This window comes from Hemitrygon akajei, chromosome 9 (genome assembly GCF_048418815.1).
Source record: "Hemitrygon akajei chromosome 9, sHemAka1.3, whole genome shotgun sequence".
NCBI lineage: Eukaryota > Metazoa > Chordata > Chondrichthyes > Myliobatiformes > Dasyatidae > Hemitrygon > Hemitrygon akajei.
Window position 1 is genome coordinate 81,131,790 of NC_133132.1, and position 25,861 is coordinate 81,157,650.

General features: G+C 36.2%; 1 protein-coding gene across 4 annotated transcripts in view; it reads left to right on the forward strand.

Annotated features, from left to right (window-relative positions):
* The window catches only part of phip (PHIP subunit of CUL4-Ring ligase complex), a 169,862-nt gene extending 150,525 nt beyond the window's left edge, over nt 1-19,337 (forward strand). For 3 of the 4 annotated variants that reach the window (XM_073056443.1, XM_073056440.1, XM_073056441.1), the window contains exons 32-40: nt 912-1,037; nt 4,136-4,211; nt 5,319-5,372; nt 5,863-6,012; nt 8,575-8,727; nt 9,967-10,130; nt 11,113-11,375; nt 13,039-13,197; nt 14,539-19,337. In XM_073056443.1, the coding sequence (XP_072912544.1) occupies nt 912-1,037; nt 4,136-4,211; nt 5,319-5,372; nt 5,863-6,012; nt 8,575-8,727; nt 9,967-10,130; nt 11,113-11,375; nt 13,039-13,197; nt 14,539-15,203 (1,810 nt within the window). In that variant the 3' untranslated portion in view covers nt 15,204-19,337. The remainder of the gene's footprint in view (nt 1-911; nt 1,038-4,135; nt 4,212-5,318; nt 5,373-5,862; nt 6,013-8,574; nt 8,728-9,966; nt 10,131-11,112; nt 11,376-13,038; nt 13,198-14,538) is intronic. The other variant, XM_073056444.1, reaches the window with a different exon arrangement.
* The last annotated feature ends 6,524 nt before the right edge of the window (nt 19,338-25,861 follow it).

Below are 25,861 nucleotides of genomic sequence, written 5' to 3' on the forward strand. Positions count from 1 at the left end.
GCCTGGTTAAAGTGCACGTAGACAACATTCACCACCTTGCCTTCATTAACTTTCTTTGTAACCTCATCAAAAAACTCTATAAGGTTGGTTAGATGCCCTACCGTACACAATGCCATGTTGATGATCCATAATCAGGTACTGTCTATCCAAATACACATGTTCTGTCCCTTAAAATAACTTCCAAACTATGTTGTTAATGTTTCTGTGGAGTTCATCAGGCTACTTGCAATATTAGGGCAATATATAAATAAATACATGCTGTGACACTTTTGCTCTCGAGATTCTCTTTGGCACAGTTTTAAAGAGAGTTTGGTGGCAGTGTTTCCTATGAATCAGAGATCTTTTGATTTAGCTTCTGTTCATGATTTGAGCATATTGAAATCTATTTGCTTTGTGATATATTTTAATAGATATTAAAACAGTAGTATTGTATCTCTTGTAAAAATTACAGTGGAGATGAAATAAAAGTTTGTGCTAATAAATTTTATAATGTAAAATTCCCATCATGACTATGAATTATGATATGAATATTAAAAGTTTGGAGAAAAGCCTGACTTCCAATCCACATTGACTTTAATATTGTGAAAATATAGACATTTTCTTTTGTTTGTTGTCATTTTATTGCCTTCCATAAACAACTGTAACAGTATGTAATATATGATTTCCACTTAGCTATTAAAGCTTTTATTTCCTTCGTTTAGTTTTGGTTACCACTTAACAAGGTATGTGTGAAAATAAATTTTATTTCCTCACTTTTGATTTGATATCACACTGTTTGCAGAAATTTCCAGAAGTACCAATGATTTTCCCTGCTTGGATATATCTCCTGTAAGGAGTTGCCTGTGCTCATAAATGGCTTTTATGTAATCATTTAAGATTCTATGCTGAAGCAACATGTTGCTGTTTTTCAGACGTATGTCATCACTGATATGGGAGGTACGATATATTGAACACAATGCACGTACCTTCAATGAACCTGGAAGCCCTATTGTTAAATCTGCCAAATTTGTCATCAATGTCCTCCTGCATTTCATTAAGTAAGTTTTATTTTGATATATATGTAGGAATGTATTGCAGCTAATAAACATAACTTCTGCCTTAAAGTGAGGCACGTTGTTTTGTCTATAATGTATGTGTTATATTTGTACATGGTCAGTTCAAGTTCAAGTTATTTAACCTTCAACAGAAGATCCAGTAGTCGCACACAAGACACTGCACATTTAATTATGATAGCAGAAAAACATACAGTAACAAAAAAAGTAACGATATAGCCCAAGTCTCAGAGTTATAGCCTGTAGATTTATGGTGCGTGGATGATGCCATGCAGCCATGTTTCTGTAAGAACAGCCTACAGCACTTCCTCACATCTCACAGTGCAGTTGCAGATGAACACAATCCAGTTTGTCTTCCTCAGAGCAAACACCAACGGGAGGGGCCAGTCACTAACCCAGCGCAGAATGCAGTGGCATTGAGCCAGCTCCAGTTTCAACTTCTTCAGTAACCCCGAGGCATCAACGAAGGCCTGGTCTGCCCCACAACCAAGGCCATGCTGCTCCTCTCACCTTCAGTCTCGCCAATGAACCAGTGAATGGGACTCTCAGTATTCTGCATTACCAATGTCCAGCAGGGTCTTGCTACCACAACAAAAACATCCAAGACAATCACTCGCACCATCCATTGGACCATGCACTGCCACTAATGCCTTCTTCCCCAGATGGCTGAAGTAAGCTGCAACAGAGTGCGCAACAAGTCCAGCTCTACCGCTGTCGAGCAGCTCACTAGTGGGGTAGACCTGCAGTGCTTTGTGTTCTCAATATCCAGCTCAGATCTTGCGATCATTAAAAAAGTCATAAAGGACAAACAATCACACATTTGGTTGCACCTCGAAAGGCCGCTGCGTCTGAGTATGCTGCCATCTTACCAGAAGTATCATCGTCATCAAATTATAATTGAACAAATGTACAGAAAAATACATGAGAGAAATGTAAGAATGAGGAGCAGGCGAAGACTATCTGCTTTGTCATTAATTAAGATCATGGCTAATCTACCTCAGCATTTTCTGCAGAATCCCTATTTCCTTTAATTTACCTAAAGCCCATGGAAAAATTATTAACCCCTGCTTTGAACTTGATGAATGACACCCTGTAGTTCTCCAGGATTCACTACACTCTGAGGGAAGAAATTTCTCCTTGCCTGAAATTTAAGTGGCCCACTCCTTGTTCTGAGAGTAACACCTCAGTTCTAGACTCTGCCACCACAGGAAACACCCTCTCTGCATCCAACATGTCAAGGCCTGTAAGAATCTTCCACATTTTAATGGCCTTGCCTCCAATTCTTTTAAATTGTAAATAATAAAGACCTAAGAATCCAAATCTCTCTTCATACAACAAACTTGCCATCCTTGGAATTGGTCAAATGAATTTTCACTGTACTCCATGGAAGACAGGTATATACTATTTTTAGAAAAAAAAGGATCAAAGTTATCTCAAAAGTACAGTCTTACCAAGGCCTTGTGTAATTTCAATAATGTATCTTTATTCTTGTACCCATTTGTCATGTATTAAAAGTAAATGATAGATCGCTTTGCTGCACCTGAATGTTGGCTTTCAGAGACTTTTGCACACCCAAGTCCCTTTGAATATCAACATTTTACAACTATAACTATTTTAAAGTATTCTGATTTTCCATTTGGTGCACCATTTGGTTGATCTCACATTTTTCTGCATTTGATTTACAACTTTGTCATCAGTCATTTGAGAGAACAGTATATATTCTTCACAGGGAATTCCATTATTTTCTTCGGTGCAAAGAAGGAAAGATGGCTCTATTGTGTCCAGTTTGTACTTCGTTTATACTGTAGAACTTCCCTAAAATTTTTGGCTTTCAAAATAGTTGGTTAAAAATTTCTGAAGAAGTAATTATATTTATTTCTGCTCTTAAAACTGCCCACTACCAGCACTTATCAGAAGATCTCACTTCCAAAGTTGATTGATTGCAGCTTTTTGTAATACTTAACACACTATAAGGAACTTCCTAGGGTTATAAAATGTCATAAAAATGCTATGTAAAAGGACTATAACTTAAATTTTGCATCTTCATAATATTTTTGTATAATTATTGCAAATTCAGTTTATAATAAATCTTATAATTCTTTTCTTTGTGAGATATTACCGTCCAGGCTGAATTTACTTCCTATCCATAATCCCACTAATTGAGAATCATCTGTGTCATGGAACTAGAGCCTCATTTCAGGGGTAACAGTGTTGTATCTGGATGAACAAAGCAGCATCTGTAGCCTTTTATTTCGTTGTTGAAATATTGAATTTTTAGCTTTCAGGTTTGTGTAGCTTTTGTAGTTGCGTAAATTACGTATTTAGTTTACATCCTAGTACATTTTGAAACTTCTCAAGAAGCTCTTAACAAAGACCAGCCATTTGAATGGTTTCTGTTGCTCTCCTTCAGTGCCTGTTGGTAAATAGCTCAAAGACTTGAGAACCATTATCAGTTAACTTCTCTTCATGCATATGTCAGGACCTTCTCTCAACTAGAATTTTCCTAGAATTGAATTCCAGGATTATTAGGATGTTTCTCTGGTCCATTCAGCACTCCAACATAGAGATGGTGGAGAAGATATCCCAAATGATTCCAGGAGTAGCATTAGAAAGATACTAGATTTGATGCCAGTTTTATCCCAAGGAGAAATATTTCTTAGGCTATTAACTTAAGTATCCTACATGTTAAATACTCAAAAACTGGCCAGTCAGTACCTTTCTACTCATCAGTAATTTATTATTTCACTTTATGTTTCATTGTGTTAAAATGTTTTCTTGCTCTTAATTTATGATTCTCATAAATAATTGAATAAAAAATACTTGAACTCCATACCTGGCATATTTAAATTTCTACCCTCAGGTAAAGCGGTTCAGTGCAAAAATATTTACATCCTATTTCCAAACAATGTTTGAAATGTAAATTATGAATCTTCACAGCCTACCATATCTAGGTTTCTAGAATATCACTGTATTCCATTATTACCTTTCTAAAGATCTCTGAGCTGTCAGTAGTCCTTTGTTTGATGGACATTCCTTCTGACTGTATCCTATTATAACTTAACCTTAAACATTTATTGCTGCAGAGACCAGAGCTGTACTGATATCCTACCATTTTATAATAACCTGAAGAAGAAAATGATGTCAGATGACGATGATGAGGTAAAATAAGTCTCTAAAATTGAACAAAATAATGTGCAAAATAAATACCATTAAATGTAAAAAAATACCCAGCTTGATTTGACGGACTCAAGCTAGACATAATGGTGTCCATTCTGTTCAGAGTTCAGAGTTGCTAGTTTTAATGCCCAGTCATCCCGAATATATCTGATTTCATCTGGGGCACCACATAGGAAGCAATAACTGAATTTTGGCTGTCCAGCCTCAAATGACATTGAAGGAAAATAGTCTAGATTTTTAATGCAGATGACAGTCTAGTAATTCCCTGCTTTAAAAATTACATGTTAACGTTTTGAGCAAAAGATAGAATCAGACTCTGTAATACTCTGTGGTTAAAAAATTCCATCATCATTTGTCAGTGATTGCGTAATGCATAGTTGGGATTTGTACTGCTTACATGGCCCATTCCAATGTTCAATATCTTCAAGTTAGTATTTTTGAGGATGGTTAAGTAGGGTTTTGTTTTGGGTTGTGTTACTGCCTCAATTAACAGATCAATAGTTCTCAGCTTTTCTGAGCATGAGCTCCATCTGCTAACAGTCAATATAATATGCACCGTTTCTCCCCCCTCCCCCCTCCCCCAGGGAAAAAAGCCAAAGCCAAATGTGCCTAATGAATTTTTAAGTTATTCCCTTTAAGGAGTTGCAGTTCTGCTAGTAATGCCTACTGACTGGTAGTTTGACCAGTTCTTTTTAGCTATTTTCTTTTCACTAAATTGGCATCATTATTACACTTAATACACCCCTTTAATTTTGGCGTTCCCATCCTCAAAGGGTTCCTCACTGCAGCTCGGGAACCACTATTGTGTGAAGGAGAATTGGATGCCACTTCAATCACCAGCGTGTCTTTAATACCTATGCACTGCATGTAGTGTACTTGGAAACTTAAATTCTTCTTAATCCTGAATATGCAGTCATGTTAAAGCACTAATTATTTATTCACCAATATGTATAATGGAAATTACCAATGGAAATATGACATTTTAATTTTGCTTGAAAGTAGCTAGTCATTCTGAAATATTCAATAATTGTTATTAATGTGCTTCATATTTCTTTGTAAAAGCTTTGTGTGTTTTTTTTTGCACATTAGGATCATGAGGCAGAGAATTCTGATGTTCCAGGAACTTCTACCAGGAATACAAAGGTAGCTTGATCTTTGCCTTGTGAAGTATCAGTATTCAGACCTAATTCAGCTGACAGTTTACATGATAGTAGATTTTTCAGTGTGGTGTAAAGAGGGAATGTATTGTCATCTACATGAAATGGTAATCTACCTAAAATAACCTATTACAATATTTTTAAGCATGTGATCTATATCTTATTTCTGAAAGCAGCATCTGATTTATTCCGGATGTATCCATGAGAAAGATAAATGTCAATGGACATGTGTTTTCAAGATTTTTTTTTTCCATTACGTGCCCTGATATGGATTTTGTAGATTTTCTTGGAACACTTTCCAACATGTGCACAAGAACCCTGGTTACAGGTTGGAGCTTGCACTAAAGTCTGATCATAGCTGTACTGATGAGTTGAAAATGCATGGGGCTACCTGCTGTGATGGAAGATCAGAATCGAGGGTGCTTATACATATTGTAGGTATAATCTTTCAACTTCCTTTGTTTTGCCGAATACAGGAGTACCGTCCAAGGAGAACACAGCGTAATCGTGTTCAAACACATGATATAAATGCATGGAAGGAGAGATGTAGAGAGCTGTTGGATCTAATTTTTCAATGTGAAGACTCGGAGCCCTTTCGGCGTCCTGTAGATTTGTTTCAATACCCGGTATGTAAATACGTCGATTTCTTTATTTTGTTGTATGCCATCTGCTTGTCTCATATTTTTTCTTTTAACTTTATGCTTAAACTAAGTTGTATGAAAGCAGTTTTTGAGTTCCTCCTCACAGTGCAGTGCCTGAAATTCTGGGAAGGTTACAGAAGTTGGTACAAGAAACATGGTTGACAAGTTTAATCACATGATGCATTTCTTTAAATGCAATGGGGCAGAACTGTATTGTAAAATTAAATAAATATCAGTAGCTTAAATGAGCTTCATTAATTATACTTTTGTGTGTGCTTATATTGGAAGCATACAGGTGTGATGCCTCTTGTCGGACTCTACAATTGATGACTCTTTGAAATTGATTCATGTAGGTGGCCCAGTTTCATATTGTGATGTCTCATTAGTGGCAGCAGTTTGAGCTGACAAGATGATAGGTGTTGCTGAGTAGAGCACTCAGAACCACGTTGATGGAGATCAAAAATAGGCCTTTCCACCCACCACGCTAATGCTGTCTTCATTCCACCCCGCTTTATTCTGAACTAGTATACTGTTACATGATACTGTTAAGAAGCAAATTAGTTATCCACCAAACTAATGTCACAAACTCATAGCAGGATATCAACTGCCCTGGTAATCAGCTGTAAGTGGTGTGATACCCTCAGAGTTCCTTCCAACAGTGGAATCCAGTCATAATTGAATAATGGACAATGGTTAGATCCACAAGGACCTGATATATCCTATATTATGATACCAATTTCCCTCAGTTCAGGACAATTTCTGGATAATCCTTTTCCCTTTCCAAATATCTTGCAACTTGCAGTTATCGTCACATTTCTACATTTCCTGAGTTTGGGTCCAATACTGCCATTATCAGTATTATCAGGACTGTCCATGTGTACGTTCTAAAAGCTTCTCCCCTCAGGTTTCTTCACACTAAAACAGTTTCAGTTAATATCACGAAGTTGAAATCCAAAACACAATCATGTAATTATTCTTGCATCTCTTTGTGATATGTCTAACATATCTGTTCTATCTCCTGCTGAAATGTTAGCAGACCTGTAGTACACACCCAGCAACGCTCAACCCATGTGTCTTCATTTGAAGAGCCTTCTTGGACTCATTAATAAACTTTGCACTGCAATTTCTCTTGGTCCCACACTTCCACCTCCCAATACAAATGAAAAATCAACACCCTGGAATGTTGAGCTGGCAGTCCAATCCTTCTTTCCATGATATTCTGTGATAGCAACAATATTGTATTCCCACATGGCAAGCAATGCTTTAAGTTCGTTAACATGGGTGCAGTTTAGCCTTGCATTACCCCATGTGTGTTATGATGTCCATATTTTCTCTGCCTTAAACCCTGCCCAAAAGCACTAGCAAACCTTTCAACAAGGATAATGGACCAGTTCCATTTGAGGTGAAAACTGTCCAGCTTGTGCTGCTCCCCAGTAGCAGTGATCCAGAAATATAAAACTATCCGTCTTCGTATTCATATACAGATTAGCATATGGTATCAGAAGTAATCCAGTGGTCTGCGATTAATGACTTTTTTTTGCTGGCTCATCTTTTTAAGAAGATGGCAGTTTCTAAATGTGAAACTAAGTGCCTGCACTGCCATGTTAATGCATCTTTTATTTTAAAAGATCTTCACTGATATATCCAGATCCATCATTTTCTATTTTTATTTCAGGTTTCCAGTGTTTGCTTTTAGTTAAATCTGTTAAGGGTTAGTGCTATCTACAGCAAAAAACACAGGCTATTTTTTTACACAAACAAGAGAAAATCTGCAGATGCTGGAAATCTGAGCAACGCACACAAAACGCTGGAGGAACTGAGCAGGCCAGGCAGCATCTATGGAAAAAAGTACAGTCAATGTTTTGGGCTGAAACCCTTTGACAGGATTGGAGGAAAAAAAAGCGGAGGAGTAGATTTAAAAGGTGGGGGGGGGGATGGGAGAGAGAAACATCAGGTGATAGGTGAAATCTGGAGGGGGAGAGATGAAGTAAAGAGTCAGAAGTTGATTGGTGAAGACTTGTTCCCAGAAAGGATACGTGGCTGTAGTAACAGCCATACAGGTCTGGGTAAGCACGTGGTCAGAGTCTGAGAGCAGCAGGGGTCACAGCCGGAGAGCAGCGACAGAGAGTTTTGCTGAACTCCCGTCGAAAGGTAGATTTAAATAACTTCAGGGTAAGCATCCCTGGAGGAGGACTTGCAGAGTAGTAATTAAATCACAAACAAGAGAAAATCTACATCTGCTTGGCCTGTTGAGTTCCTCCAGTATTTTGTGTGCATTGGCTATTTTTTGTGTTGGATATTCATTTTTATCCTTTTCTGAGATTTCCTTCACTGCTTTATCTTGGGTGTTTTGGTTTGGTAGAAAAAGAATTTACGGAGCATGTTTGAACATACTTCCAGCAAAATTATGCTGTTTAATTGGGAGGTTTAAAGAAAGGCCTATTTTTAAGAATGTAAACTGTAATTTCTCAAAATAGTGGCCTTAATTTAACTGCCTAGATTTGGTTTCAAAAATCCTCATCCTCTTTTTGTACATCTTTCTTTCAGGACTATAGAGAGATCGTTGACACACCAATGGATTTTGGCACAGTAAAGGAGACACTGGAGGCTGGAAATTATGAAACACCGATGGAATTGTGTAAAGATGTCCGCCTTGTTTTTAGCAACTCCAAGGCTTACACTCCCAGCAAAAAATCAAGAGTAAGCCAAGTGATGAAGTTAGAGATAACCCATTAAAAACAAAAAAATGTTCAAGAATCATAAGAAATTACAGCACAGAAAAAGATTAATCGGCGCACTAAGTCTGTGCAAATTTACTGCCACCCATTTACAATAATGCTACATTAACCCATGTTTTATTCTCTCCCCATTCGTTATCCGTTTCCCAGCGAATCTACCATTCACCTACAAAATAGGGGCAAACTCCAGATCTCTGCACATGTGTGGAAGCAGCTCCATTAACTACGCCACCTTTTGCCCTTTATTATTATTTGGTCAATTCTTACTAACAATTCTATTTATTAATACACCCTGAGCTAGTTGGTGGCTGTTAAACTGTGTATCTTTACTTATATTCTGTAGTAGCCCAGAATCCAGAAATTCCCATCTCATTCCTAAATAAACTCCGACATATTACAAAAACAATTTTTTTAGATGCTAGTTTACTCTTTTCAAAGGAATTACTCTCTCTTGCAAATTAATATGGACAAAAGGCAGAGATAAATTTAAGACCTATCATGCTAAAAATATCTAGATGACCTCATGCATCCATATCCAGTGTTAAACTATTATAAATGACATTTCAGTCCAAATAACCAGTCTAACAAGTACAGCACTCAGGAGAACTTTTGAGTTCATATTGACTCATCCTTCTCAGTACCTTGGTACACATTTGCTGCAAGCAAAGCCCTGTAAATGACAACTTACTACCTTTTAATTGTAAAGCAGTTCTGGTTGACACTATAGAGTTACATTCAGTAACTTGATGTCATAAATTCTCTCGTATTCCATTTAAATAGTTCCCAGAACAATTTCAGGATTTCCCCAGGCTCTTCACTGTCACTTTTTGGAGAGTATTCTCTGTTATCAAATACAGCAGTTTATTTTCAACTAGCATTGAAATAAATGAGCAATTAGTGTCTTTTTACATTGATGAGTGAGAGATAAGTTGTCCAGGATATAGGATGAGTCTTTTTGAATACTGCTGGAAAAAAAACGAAGTTTTACAGATTTCACAAGAATGAATAATATTTGGATATATGATGTAAAGAATCTTGGTTTGGGATGCCCGTAAACTGTTTATTTTTTAAAATTCTAAATATATTGTTATAAACTGGAATGTAGTTTTAAGGTTTATTAGATTTTTTTTTAAAGCTAGACATTTAAAACACTTTTATGAACATTAGACTTGTATTATGACTAAATGTTCAATCTCACCAGATCTACAGTATGAGTTTACGGCTGTCAGCATTGTTTGAAGACCACATAAGTTCGGTCATTTCTGATTATAAGGCAGCGGTTCGATTTTGTTCGAGGAAGAAGCCGTGTACACAGAGGCAGAAGCGAAGAAGAAGTAGTTCTCCCTCAAGCAGTGCTGCATCAAGGTATATTCATTTGGAGTAGGCAAGGTGGTAAATGGCTTGCTTTTCTTTTCCATTACTTGTGTCATTGTTTTGCGTGGAGTGCTTGGAAGTGCTGTCATTTTGAAGGTATGAATCCAATTATGTCTCTTCAGGAAACAGACCAATTAATAAAAGGATTAAGCTATCAGTGACTACACTTATTTTATTAATAAAAAACAATGTTTTTTTCTCTATCTATATATATTAATCCCAATTTTATCAAATCTATGTCTCAAGAGTGTATTGTTCAGATATGTGTGTTGTGTTGTACTAAAAGGCATTAATGCCCACCAAAAATACAAAGTGAGGTGCAGCAATGGACAATTTCAGTTGTGCCAAATAGTGCATGTCCTTCTACCTAACCTTTTATCAAAGTAGAAGTTTTTATTCATGCTCCCAAGTCAAACTGGAGATCAGGCCCTCCTTGGACTCAGAATGAGCCAAGATGCTGGTGAGAGTTCCATGATTATTCTCAAGTATGTGTCAATTTGTAAGACATTGGGAAAGAGCAGAACTATGGGATTAATTGGAAAGTGCTCTTAAAGCACTGTGGTCTGCACCATGGGTGATGCTGTGATGTGGTGCATTAAGATTGGATAATTATTTCAATTGGACTGATAGCATTTTTTATGCAGTTAAAATACAGTGAAGTTGTTTGAATGTTAATAATAGTTGATAAAAATGAGTTAAAGTTTGTTTCTGAAAGAGTAAGAAACATTGTAAATTACTCCAGTAACTTAGCTATCTTTCTTTGTTTAACTATTTTCAAACAAATAAAATTATATGAACTTAAATTAGATAGAACTTGTCTGGATGTACTAAGGTATTTCTGAACTCTTCCCTTGAAGAAAATGAACAAAAGTTGATCAATAATTTTAAAAAATGTTTGTAATGTAGATCCTGTCCATAAAAGACATAAATGAATAATATTTATTCAAAATGACAGGATGTTTTTCAATTATAGCCCTGAAAGGAAACGGAAATTTTTGAAACCTCAAGCCAAGACTGAATACCTAGCTTCACCTTTGTCAATGCCTGTGAGATCAGCAAGTATGAAATCCCCTGTTGTTCATGCCAATGGAAAACCAGGTGAATCTGCTACAGTGGTTCGTACCAGAAGTACAAGGCTACGGCAGGGCATGGCTCCTGGGATTGAAACATCATCTTTATCAGGGGAGGTGGCAGCAGTTTCAAAGACATTTGTGGCTGCATCAACAGCAAGTGCAAGTAAGTGAAAACTGTTGCTATAGAATATTTTAGTTTGTGGTTGGCGGTTAAATCCTTTGTTATTGGATACCAGCAACATATATAAGATAAGGTGGTGTTATCCTTGAAAAGGCAAATGGCCAAAGAGACTGATGCTATCAGTGAGAGCCAGACTCAACCTCTGTGTTCAGGTTCCCATTGTATGGTGACTAACAGGATCACCTGCAACCTGATTCGGATAAGAAAACCAAACTTAACTGGGAGAGGGGAAAACAAGTGCATATTGCTGCAATCCAGTTTAAACAAGTGTTATGCTCTGTACTTTTTGAATACTAATTTGATGAAATTGAGATTTGTGGATGGACAGATATTTATTTATACAATTTCATTTCATATCCCCACCCAGCCTTTCTGCCAGACTGAACTGTTTGCAATTAAAATGTAAGCAGGAATCAGACATTCAGCCATGCATGTTTGCTGTGCTGTTCAGTAAGATCATCACTGTTCTTGTATCTTGGCACCACTTTTCCTTCTCTATACCATATCCTGCATAATATCATCGCCTCTGAATTTTATCTCTAATCCTAGGCTTTGTAAAACCAGACTCAGCCATTTTATGCCCTTCTGACCAGACCTATTGCCCTCTACCTTTGGTAAAAATGGATCCTTCTACTGGCATAATGTCCACCTTGCCTGCCACCCCTGGCCTCCATTGATCCTGTTAATTTTTAGCTGAACTATTGTACTTCATTCACTTTATGTACTTTACTATTTTTGTTTCTTGTAAGCTTTTACATTTTGAAAAGACCATCCTTTGAAAACTGTTGTTCTAATTTAGGGCTCTTGTAATCCTACTCTACACTCCCAGTCTGAGTACCCTCTATTTGCCATCAGTTCGAACTCTAGCTAATCCAGCATGATTCTATTGTGATGGCTCAAGCCATTGTGATTCAATTGACGGTGCATTGATCATGCTTTTCGTTAATTATTGACGTGTGCACGGTTGAAAATGTCAGCATGATTGTCCATTTGCAGTTGATTTTTTTCTTTGTGGTTCAGCAATTTGATACAACTGGATGGCTTACTAGGTTATGTCAAAGGATAGTTTTGAATCAATCACATTTGTACTGGATTGGGGTCATTGCATACATGAACTATTTCCATATTGTTTTTAAACTATGTTCAGATTCTGAAGCTTGGAACCTGAATGTCCATCCACTAAATATCATTGAGATCTTCCATTCTGTCATGCTCATTGGTTCATGCCCTCTCCGCATTCTCCTGAGGTCACCCACCTCACTTTCCTTCACCCACTTCCTTCCCCACCAAGCTTGCTTGGGATTCCTTTAAGATTAGTTCCAAAGGAACTGTGAGATGTGAAAAATCTATTTTGTCTGCCAGCATGTTTTATGCTGTGGTCTAGCCCAATGATTCCCTTGAAATGGGTAACAAAAAATTAAATATTCTCAGGAACTGATTGTCTGCTATCTGGGTCCCCAGAATTAGTTCTTCATGTCTATTCTTCTTAATTGAAAGTTTAATAAAACATTAACTCTGGAAATCTTGCTACGAGTATCTGATGCTTTACAGCATCTGTAAAATAAAACTTAATTGGAAACATCAGATGTGATTACTTTAATGGTAAATGAAAAGACATAATTTCTTTTCTTGTTTAATATTTTAGCGGACAATAATTCTAAGCCATCGAAAGCACAGAACAATGTCCTTAATCCTAAACAATCTGAATCAAAACACAATGCTAAGACTTCATTGACAGGTGAAAAGCCTCAGAAAAGGAGGTACACACGTAGAAATAAAGCAACAATCTTCAAACAACCTAAAGGCAAGTTTTTTTTAAACTGGCAAATAGCAGCCAGTTGCTTCTAATAGTCTAGTATCTGATTGTTATGATAATCACATCTTAGTGGGAATAACTTGTTTATATACTGTAACCTATTGCATTATATCCAGCACATGTCACTAAGTTAGCAGACTAGTTAACTTTAAGCACTACGCTAAAGGGGGCATGAAATTATATCATGATGTCCATTGTATTTGTGCCTTCTGTCATTGAATTTCTCATCTTCATCATTTTTATTTCCTCCTCCTTGAATAATGGCCATTGGTAGTCACAGATGTGTGGATATATATGAGAATTGTAATATTTCCTTTTGAAGAATAATGGACTGCATTCCTAGAGGGCTGCTTACTCTGCAAACCCTGTCCAATAGTTGAATTCACTTTCTAAATGTTCAGCTAATGTGTAACAAGGGAAGAAAATTTTCATTTTCCATGTCATGTTTCTAACTTCTGACAAAAGAAATTGACTGATTCTCAGGCCATCTGATGTCATCAAGATGGCTAGCTTTTAAAGGGTTAAGGCTATCCACTTACTCCTGGATATTTTAGAAGTGGAAACAAAGAAGCTTTGGAGAGTCAGAGAGTGGAACAGATAGCACTGGCATCATTGTTTAGGCAGAGGAATTGTGGAATATATAAATAGCTAGATATGAAGGCCAGTAGGATACCAGTATGAAAATAAGGCTGGAGGAACATACAAGTGACAAGCTTAAAATAATTTGAAGATGAATTTAAAGTTTTTAAGATTTTATAAAGTAATTCACCAGAATATAAAGAAGTAGTACCGAAAAAGCAAGAAGTGCAAATAAGAATCATTGAGGGACTGAATATGGAAGCCTAATTTTTGGAAGAGCTAAAATCTATGAAGGTGATTCCTGGAAGACCAGCAAGAAAACCATTAGGATAACTATGTCTGTAATGTCACTCCTTTAATTACAAAAAATCCCAAGTTGCTTCACAGTTGAGGTAGGTAATTGCCAACATAAGAAACAAGAATTTAGGAGAGGTGACCAAGTAGGAATGGGAAAAAAAATGTATCTCAAGGAGGGTTTCTCAAAAATGAAAGAGAGTCGTGTAGAGGCTGAGGAAATTGGGCTAAGTATTGCCAGATTAAAATCATTTGTTTTGTTGGTCTGACTAAATGAATAATTAACTCAGATTACTTCTTAAAGAATAAAAATTGTCTTCTGCCTAAAATTTGAATTTATAAACCGTTAATCAATGATCAAATGAGAATCTTATTTAAAAGCAATTTAATTGTTAAAAGTTTATGCATTCTATTTTATCTATGTTTTTACATATTTATTTTCCATTTAATGTGCAGGTAATATCAAAGCTGAATCCTCGGTGCAGAAGAGCCCACAAATAAATGGGCATACTTCATGTATCTCTGAATCGGTGGTCAAAAAAGGTCTTGGTATGAAACCAGAAGAGGTTAAAAGTTTTAAAGGACCTGGTAAGAAAAGAGGTAGGAAAAGTAAAAAAGAGCTACTTAGTATTCTACAAGAGAATGAAATGAAGAAAACAGAAGCAAAGAGAGACTTACCTAATTTGAATGGTGAAGAAGCTACCTCAGAAAGCAGCTCTACTTTAGAGAGCAACACACAAAGAGAATCTTTGCCGAAGAAGTCAACAAGAGGCAGGAAACCCAAAGGAAAGAGTCTACAAGCTAAATCCAAATTGACAGTTTTTGCTAAACGTAAGATGCAAACGAGAAGCAACAGTAAGAAGCATGAAGAACCCATGGAGCCCACTGAGCATATAGAACCTGTGGAAGAGGATGAAAGGACTGAGGCGGCCATGAGTTCTATATCTGTCATGAAAACAAGGAATCAAGGTAGACGGACAACTTGCTACAATGAGGAGGATTCAGAAGAGGAGCAAAGGCAGCTGTTGTTTGAAGATTCCACGTTAACTTTTGGAACATCCAGTCGAGGCAGGCTGCGGAAACTGACTGAAAAAGCAAAAGCCAACCTGATAGGTTGGTAAACATCTGTAGGATTTTGTCTACTTGGTAAGGCTTCTTGTTTAGACAAGAACAGGTAAGGGTTTGTTGCACTTGAAGTCACTGCATTGTCACCTGCAGAGAAGGCAAAATGAGCAAGGACTGATCCAAAAAATACTGTTCTCTACAGCTGAAAATCTAGTTTTCTTTTCAGCCATAGCTGTCTGGTACATTTCATCACACTTAAATTTTCAGTGTTGTTAAAATATTAGCTTTCTGGCATACATTTGGTCATCTTCTGAATAACTCCAGATTTTGAATTGTTTGGTAGTAAGTATAGTTGCTGACTGGAAAGATGTGGCTGGTTGGTATTTGCACTTATCAAACAGTAATCATTACAGATTTGCTAATAGTTCAAGATTGAATTTGGCAAGCCTGTTCATTTTAAATTTGCCTTTAAAATTTCTGATTTTCATTTTTTAATATATAGAGAGATATCATAGGAATACCATTCCATTTTAATCAATTATTTGTAACTACCAAGCATTTATGGAAGTTATCCAAAACAATTAGATTCATATTGATGATTTTCAAAATCCTGCATGTATATATACGTATCTATAAAACATTTGCTGTTCATAATGTCTTCACTGGTCAGTTAATTTTAAAGTACATTGGTCAGTATTTTTCTAAACAAGAACTGTTTAGTTCTTAAATTGCTTGGAGTTGAAATGCATCGATATGTATTGTATGATTTGTTTTTTGTTCAAGATTTAACAGATCAATATCTTTCTGTCTTGCATTTTTCTAAGGAAATGGTTGCATTTGTGCTGTTTATCATTGGATTGGTTTGTACATTTATATTACGTTCCCATTCTTCAATGAGCTTACTTAGTTGGAACTGTATTATGTTAATGCTAAGTTGGCAAGAATGTTAAAAGCTGACTTAAGCTTAATTGGATTCCTAAAATATATGCCACCAAAGCCTGTTAGAATTTTCATTTTGCTTGTTCTGCATTTCCAGTTTCTGATCATTTCATCTACTCATTCAATCAGAAAATGTTTGCAAGTTTTTGCACTACTACTACTGTGTAATTATCTGCTTATTATTATGCAGGTATAATTATGTATTTGTCATCAGAAATGCATGTTAATAGTTATTTTGTAAGATATTTCAGCTGCTACTGCCTCCCTATCACCCACCCACTCCAACCTCAAACTCACTGATATACAATCACACAAGTCCTTGCTCATTTGTCAATCAAAGTATACTGCAGAGAACTTGCAGTTGACTTCAAGTGTGTTGGGGCACCTGCAATTCAAATCTCCAAAGAATTGCACAAAAGGCCCTTTACGTTCCCGCATTTGTGAAGCAATTGTAACTGCTTCTCCCATTTATTGAATGTAGAGGCAAACAAAAAAGACTGTATTGCACTGGACTGAGTGGTTGTTTCTTGCTTACCTTACACAATCAGGAAAAAATGAGGCAAACTAGAAAAGGGGATTGATTTTAGTTATGTTTTCACAGGCGCTTTATGCGTACACACAAATATTGTATATTGTAAGTAGAAAAGAAATATTTTAAGATATAGTACAGGAATGGGGTTGAGATGTGCCATCTATTCAAGTGGCTTTTAGCACACACACATACACGTTCCATCTTGGGTTTAGGAGAACCGTGCCTAACTCCTTTAATGGTTGGAAAAGGTTCTGAGATTTTAAAATTACCAAGCATGTAAATCGCACTGAAATTTCCAGACTTCTTTAATTTGTGAGGATTTTGCCTACCCCTTCAATAGTACATGATTTCATGGGAACTTTCTTGGCACTGGTACGCAGTTAACAAATGTCTCAATGTAAAGGTCCCATTGTATATGAATTTTAGCTCAATTATGCTTATTGGGCTTTTTTAGTAAAACATGGTTTAAAATTCATTCCATGCAGTAATGCATTCTGGAGCTTGCACCCTATTTTCTGATTTTAAAGAAAAGTTGGCTTTTTTTGTAATCAGTAATTAAATGGTCAAATGACTTTTTATTGGATGTCTAAAACTTGTACATTACTACACAGTGTTGTTTTTGTGCACTTTCTGCCTATGTCTATTATGCTACTTTAAGTCAGTAACTTCCTTCAAAAGAAATAGCATTTGGTGATTGTGCCTTGAATATATATTTTTTTTCTTTTTTCTAGTTAATGGTTAGGGCTGGGATGAAGATTATTACACTCCAGAGTTTTCTACCTTTTGACACCACCTACTTATATGTATATAACAGAAACAATATAAGTCTCTGCGTTTTTACATGAGAGCACAGATTATCCCTTTTGAAAGTGATGAGATGTCATGCACTGCATGCTGTAAATCTACACATGATTGCAGATCATTTCTCTTCCAAACTGCCAAATGTAAACAATGCTAGCTGAAGTAAAATATTTCTTTGAGGTACTTAGAATAATGTTGTCCCAGTTCTGATTTTCCCCATGGCAGTTGTAAGGTGATGCTTGATTTGACTTAAAATCTTCTCACCAAGTTGCAATTGTTTTCTTTTGCAATTCATTTTCCTGAAGTAATGTGATGAGTTGTTATTTCTTGGTTTACCATTTTGATTTGATTAGGTTTTTAAGACAAATATTTGTTTTAAATTTTCTGTATTTTTAAGATTGTGACCCTCTTTTATGTTGGTAAGAAAAGTCAGCAATTTTCCAAATCTATCTTATAGATATTTAGAGAAGGATCAGACTCATTAAGACACCAATGTGCTATATCCAGTCAAGTTTGAGACTGTTGTTTTGGTATGTGCCCATACATTATTCTGTCACTTATTTAATATGTATTTCTGTTAATTTTTTAATAATCAGCGAACCAAGAAATAATTGTCATTTTATGTACAAATTAAATGTGACCTTGTTTTATTCTTAATGGTCCGAAACAGTAATTTTCCCACAAACTGAATTAAAGTGTCTCTTTCCCTTTTGTAATTCTTTGTCAAAAATTGTGTAAATAAAATATTGGATACATGAGTGATTGAGGCCATATCCTATTTAAGGGATTCTGCTAAGAATTAAATCTGAGCAGGTGATAAATGTCATCAGAACCCTGATATTAGGTAAACCTTTTTATTCACTTACTGATATGTTTATCATATAAAATATACTGTGTTTAGAATTTCAATGACGTAAATTGCAGTTTTGTTAAAACATGTAGTTTGATATTTTGGAAAGCATTTTAGGACATTATTGTATTACTGAAGTTCTATTCATTTTGTTGAGGTCATTCATTTGAGCCACCATTTCAATGGGCTCATCAAAATTAATATGCAGCATCATAACGGTAAACTCCAAACACAGTATATATTATATACTTGTTCTACTGTTCATATCTGCAGAACAGCATTTTGCCATATCCCTTAGGATCCTTATTCTGATCCTATTTTTAAAATAAAAATTAATTCAAGAAAATATTGCATGAGAGGTTGATCTTTTGTCTTTATTAATTTTGAACATTCATGATTTAGTTTATACTTGACCTTGCAGCCAACGTTTAGAAGCTGCTGCTTCCTCCACAGTTGGAGAATACAAAATGTGTCTGTATATATGTTATATATACACAAGTTCCTTAACATGTTAATTTATTTATTTTAGCTACTGAGCTGAAATAAAATTTTAAAATCTGCACATATATATATATTGCAGAAACACCAAATTTTATGAACACTGTTAAGTGCTGACTTGTTTATGTTGCCATCCAATGTATTTGCAAATACAGTACCACTTTGGTATCTGTTCTGAAAGTCGAACCTCCTGTATTAAGGAGGTTGAAACATTTGCCTAAAGTGTATAATTTTCATTCTGGGATTAACACTGGTTACAAGATAGTTTTTGCATTCTAAACTGACCTTTACCCCACTCTTTGAAGTTAATGGAAAGTCCAAAGCATGCTTTGTACAATAGAATAATGTTATTTACACCCTATATCTTCATTGTTCATTTTTTATATATGGGTGAGTTGAATTTTACAAAGTACAATTATAATGGTACTTGTGTATTTTATATTTAACACATTTGAATTTTGTAGATTAAAGTTTATATGTTTTAATAATTCAGCCTCTTAACATTAATTTGCTAATATTTTATTTTGATACGATTAAGATGAGATAACAAATAAAAATAGTTCCTCATTAGTTGTTATCTCAATTTTTTCAATACTTGATGGCTCTTTGTTTATAACAGGCGATATGAGATTCTTCAAATTATAACCACCTGGTCATAAATACATCTCCCTTCTGAAAGCCTACATTTTTATGTTTTTTTTTGGACAGTAAATGATGTTAAATGTGCTCCCAGCAACCGCACGTTAAAGCCCACGCATAGGCTTTTGATCACTATTATTCCACCCAATCTTCAAGATGTGCCCCTTTCAAATCCCTGTTGCGAATGGATCTTAGTGTCATTCCAGATAGCAGGTGCAGATAACGAAGCAGCTTATTTTCACCACCTCTTCCTAGGTTCTGACTGGGAATGCCCATGAACTAAACGTTGAGTTTATTTATTCATTTACAGTACTGTCCTAATGCAGGGTTATACCCAGAAACGTCACCTATCCCCTTGCTTCTGCAGATGCTGTTCAATCTGCTTGAGTTCCTCCAGTGGTTTGTTTATTTGCTGTGAGACCCTACAGCATTCTTTAATTTTTGGGTCATTATGTTAGCTTGCCCAGGGAGGAAGTAATATAAATGTACTTTATATATAAAAATCAACTTGGAATGATTATTTAACAATTGGCATGCAAAAATAAGAGATTCTAATGAAAAATCATTATAAAATGCATTTGCTATTCAGTTTAACTGAGCTTTAAGGACACTTCCACTTGTTGCTATGGATCTGAGTAATTTATGAGAAATGTTTGGATTAATCTGTTTCCAATACTCTTTATTGTGCTTAATGAGTATTTGGAATTTAGAATTTATTTACATCTTACATTCATCCTACAATGTGAGGGAGTAATCTCTTTGTGTTATGAGACCGTTGCAATGTACAGACTTGTGAATTTATAAGTCTAATGGCTTATAGAAAGAAGCTGTCCCGTAGCCTGTTTGTCCTTGGCTTTAATGCTGCGGTACTGTTTGCCAGACGGAAGCAGCTGAAACAGTTTATGGTCGGGGTGACTGGTGTCCCCGATGATCTTCCAGGCCTTGTTTATGCACCTGCTGCTATAAATGTCCTAAATAAGGGAAGTTTACATCTACAGATGTGCTGGGCTATCCATACCACTCTCTGCAGTGCTCAGCAATCAAGGTTGGTGCAGTTTCTGTACCAGCTTTTGATACAGCCAGTCAGGATGCTCTCAATGTTGCTCCTGCAGAAGTTCTTGAGCATTTGGGGGCTCATGCCAAGCTTCTTCAGTTGCCTGGGGTGAAGAGATGCTGTTGTGCTTTTTTTGCCACACAGCTGGTGTGTACAGCCTAGGTGAGATCTTCGGTGATGTGTATACCGAGGAACTTGAAACTACTCACCCTCCTAACTGCAGTCCCACTGATGTTGATCGGGGTGAGCCTGTCTCTGTTTCTCCTGTAATCCATGATCAGCTCTGTAGTATTTTGGACATTGAGGGAGAGGTAGTTATCCTAGCACTACTGTGTCAGGGTGTTAACCTCTCCTCTAAGCTGTCTCGTCACTGCTATAAATAAGGCCAATCAATGTTGTGTCATCTGCAAATTTCATCAGCAGATTCGAGCTGTGTGTGGCAGCACAGTCAGGGATGTAAAAGGATAGAGGAGGGGACTCAGGACACAACTCTGGGGGGCATCTGGGTTGAGGGGCAGATGTGATGGAGCCCATCCTTACCTCCTGTTGGCGGTCTGATAAATAGTCCAGGATCCAGCTGCACAAGGCAGGGTGTAGGCCAAGGTCTCTGAGCTTCCTGTCAGATCTGGAGGGAATTATGTAATTGAATGCTGAACTGTAGTCCAGGAACGCCATTCTAATGTATCCATCCCTCTTCTCCAGGTGAGTGAGGATGGTGTGTAGTGCTGTGGCTGTGACATCATTGGTAGAATGGTTCCTTCGGTAGGCGAATTGTAGTGTCCAGTGTGAGTGGTAGCATGCTGTAGATGTAGTCTTCAACCAGCCTCTCAATGCATTTGCTTATAATTGAGGTGAGTGTGACAGGGTGCCAGTTATTCAGGCATGCTACCTTGGCTTTCTTAGGTACAGGGACAGTGATGGACAATTTGAAACAGAAGGGCACTACACACTGGGAGAGGGACAGATTAAAAATGTGAGTATTGTTTTTGTGGTATCAAAATTTTCTATACAATTTTCAGTCATGAAAACCTTTTTTCAACACTTGCAATTGTAACTTTTTAATATCATAGTATAGTTGTCCACAATATTACATTACATTATTACAGCACTTTCTATTGCTATGACATGGCAAAATATACTGCCTAGAACTTTGTGCCTCATTGGTAGCACTTAAGAGGTCCCAAACTTCAATTGATTTGAGTTTTGGAAGGAATACAACATACTGCTGCAACTATATAGCATGTTCAGCACTAGTTGCCAGGCTACAGTAGAATGCTTAGATTTGACACAAACACCATATTTTACAAACTAAGCAATATTGGTTAATTCAAGGCTATGTAATAAATGGCTTGTAAGTGTGCAAATGTATTTTAATGTAAATACATTGCACAATGTGGGGAAGAGTTCTGCACCTAAAGCAAATGGATCAACAATAATAGAATAAAATACTTTAACTCTAGTATTTCTCTGCTCTCACAAATCTGGTCCTTGAAATTCCTTCTCTATAACCACCTAGGAAACCTACTCAAGGGCTTCTACTAATTGCACATCAGAATTTAATTAGATGATCAGGTAATTTTCCATGAGGGATAACCCAAGCCTTAATTTCTATAGAGCACAGATTTGCTAAATTAAGTGTTGGGTGTAAAATCAATAATAAGTTTGTACCCCTAATACTTAACAATGATTTTGCATTGATGGAGAACAAAAAACAGGTTTTGTGGCTGTTCAGCTTCGGTAATGTTTAAAAGAGGATTGGTAAAGAAAAACTGGTTTAAAAAAAAGCAGTGGTGGAAATATCCAGCAGGTCAGGTAGCATATGTAGGGAGTGAAAATAAAATTAATATTTTTGGTCAGTGAGCCTGTAAAGTTCCATTTGACTTTCAGATTCTCGTTAGTAGTACTGGGTATCTTTTTGAAGTGGATACAGCAGAGTTTACAGAGTGTGTTGGTAGTAATATTAAGAACAATGTATTTCAATTTATTATTGTTCTTGTTTTACTACATGAATTGACCTATAGAATTTCAACTTTTGTTTTGAATTTTGAGACATTTTCCATATGCTTTCATCTAATTCTTAAATTTTCCAGCAATGGAGGATGGGATTTCTTTTCAGTGGTTCCATGGAGTAACTGGCCTTAAAAAATTATGACAGGGTTTCAAGAGAATATAAAGGCTTTATATGTACTGCTGTTTTTCCCATAATACAGGTACAACATCTTTACACTGGATGTAAAAAAAAAACACCCAGAAAGCTCTAAAATCACTCAGCAGATTTGTGTAGCTCCAGTGGACAGAAAAATATGGTCAGTATTTTGTGTCAAGGGCACTGCATCAGACCTGGCTAAGTGATGAGACCAACATATGTTAAATTGCAGAGAAAGGGAAGTTGGAGAGAATAGAAGAAGTGTCTGATCTACTCAATGCTCTAAGTAAATTTATTATCAAAGTTTCTATATGTCACCATACTCTGTAACACACTTGGGTCAAAAAAATGATGAGCTCACAATGTGCTTCATTAGAGTAACGTAATTTAACAATCTTTGGTAACCCCTTTATTGCACCCCCATACGTGGATGTGGCTGTACCTTTATGTTCAATTTTGTTCATTTATTTCTTCTGACTCCAAATGTCATTATGTTTTTAAAGTAATAGTTACCATAACAACCCTGCATGTTCTCACTGGCATTCCTTTTATGTCTCCATCCCCCTCTCTGCAACGTAATGCGTACTTGCCTTCGCACATTTCCAGTTTTGATGGTGGGTCTTTAACCTAAAATATTAATTCTTTTTCTCTCCTCACTGATTATGCCTGACCTGCTATAATACTTCCACCTTTGTCTGTTTTTGCTCTGAAATTTCCATGTCTAAAGTTTTCCTTTTGCTTAACATTCATAATGTGGCAGACCAGGAATGTCTTATAAATCGGAAGTAACGAGCACGAGAGTTAGACAATAGCACTTCTCAAATTTTGCACTTCCTTCACAAGTGAGGCTACTGGATGCTTGACCTGTAATTCTTAATGGCCTCAAAGGTTGCTGTATCATTCTACACCACCATTGAATTTGTTGTCATGGAAATGAAGTGATTGTCCAAATGTGCATCATAAATCTGAGGACAGTCTTTGCTTGTAAGTGATAATGTGTTCATTATTTTCACTGTGTTGAAACAACATTCATACATCAAAGCGCTTTCTTTCCCCTGAATTTTCACAAATGTAGAATATGCTGTATACTGGAATCAAAGTATTGATCAGTCCATTGAACCTGGGTACCTGTTCCAGGTGTTATCTGGTGCATTGCTCTGAAAATGTCAAACATTGCAATGTATGACCTCATGCAGAAGCACTTCTACTTTAATTAGACATCTAACTTGCCTGGGGGTGGGGGGTGAAGTCACTCTCTCAGGAAATATGTAGAGTATGATGAAATACCATGGAAGAGAAAGGTAGAAGTAATGATTCAGGTCTTCTTCAGAAGGCACAAAATTCCATTGCCTGCAGTATTTTGCTTTGTTTTCCTCTTTCTAGAGACACTGGTGAGTGTTTCAGTAATAGAAATTACATTCCACAGATGAAAATTCTCAGGTCTGATGATCGCATGCTTCTTTGAGTATTTCAGTGAGTTGTGTTATATATAAAAGACACCTGAAGGTATGAATGCCAATTAGATTTTATAGATAATGTTTAATTTTTGTTGTGCTTTTAATTAAATTTAAACTGTTATTTAATTGATCTGCTGATTAATGAATATTGTTACGTAATATACTGTATTTAATGTGGGATATTTGCTTAGCCATTATTTATTGACATTCCTGATGGGCAGGTTACAACTAAATGAAGAAAATTAAATATCGTTAATAAATTGGCAATTACATCTAGCAGGATACTCTGAATTAAATACAAATATAAATTTTCTCAAACTTTGCCTTTAGAAAACAATATTTTAATGATGGTCTTGCCTATAAGAATATAAATTTATAATTGTGTCACCATCTAGTTACAAATTTCAATCAACAGACTAGGCATATTGTTGAGTTGAGCATCTCTGAGACTAAACTCAAGAAAGCTATTATTATCAGCATCAAAACAATATTAAATAAAGAGATTGCTTTTGATAGTGAAAAATATAATGCTAAAATAATACAGAAGCAAAATTGATGTTAGTACATTTAAATTATGTTATAATAATTAACATTCATGAAGGTACTTATTTCTACTAGATTTCATTTAGGTCAAAATTTGCTTTTGCAGAAATGGAAAGTAAACAGGACTGGGGTGATTATTTTGTGCTGATGCTGCAGGATGTTGGTAATAGGAAATTTAATAATTTTTTCAGTATTTGCCAGTTATCCCGCTTGGTGGCGCAATAATATCAGCACCGGACTCCGGAGCGAAGGTTCCCGAGTTCGAATCCAAGTCGGGTTGAGCGACGTGCTAGCAACTCGGCCATGTAAAAACAAGAATAGCTTGCTACGGAAACACCGTAATGACGGTGCCCCGATAACTCCACTGCCGAGTTAAGGGCCATTCTTCTTCTTCTTACTTGCCAGTTGGAAGAAAAGCATTCTTATCCTGATTTTATCTGCCGTTGTTAGCCTCAACAGCATTACTGGCCTTGTCATAGTCTATTTTTAAGTGTAATTAATAATTTATTTAGTGCCAAGTTAGACCTAATTATAATGGATAAACAAGATTGTTGGGCCAATTGAGATCTTTCAGCTGGAAAACCAGTTATTATTTTGGACTGGACTGGATTTAAAACCATGCCAAAAATGTTTTAAGCCACATATACCTTAAAAGTACAGTGTGGGAAAATAAATAGTATTTCTTTTTCAGAAAAGATTTCTTTGAATGAAAGGAACTTGCATCAGTGTTGAATGGTAACAAATTTGTCTATATTTGGCGAGGTTTTATTCTTCTTTTAAAAGTATCCAGCCAATTTCTTTAGTAACTCATTGATCAGTTAATGGCTAGCCTATAGAATAATTAGACAATAAGATCAACCTTTTAATGAAAAAAATTCAGTACACTTTCTCAATATAGTACCATGTTGACAGAGAGTAGAATAAAAGGGTGTTCATTAGAAATACAAGGAATAGGCGATATGCAGCAAAACCATGTGTCTGGGTTTCAGCAGCCGGCATAGAGGGGCTGAATTTGAGGATATTACATGTTAGAAATTGACCATCACCATTGTGACACAGATATGACCTCTGAACCCAGTCAGGTTTTGTGAATAACGCAGTTGCCAGGGTGAGTGACAGTGCTTAAGGAACATAGTTTAAGATGGGAAAGCAGAACTTACCGATTATAAAAGAGGAAATTCCGAATTCAGGATTATTTAAGTAAAGATCTTGGAGAGTCCAATGTAGTGATGGTGAGGTAAAAGAGTGTTGTTAT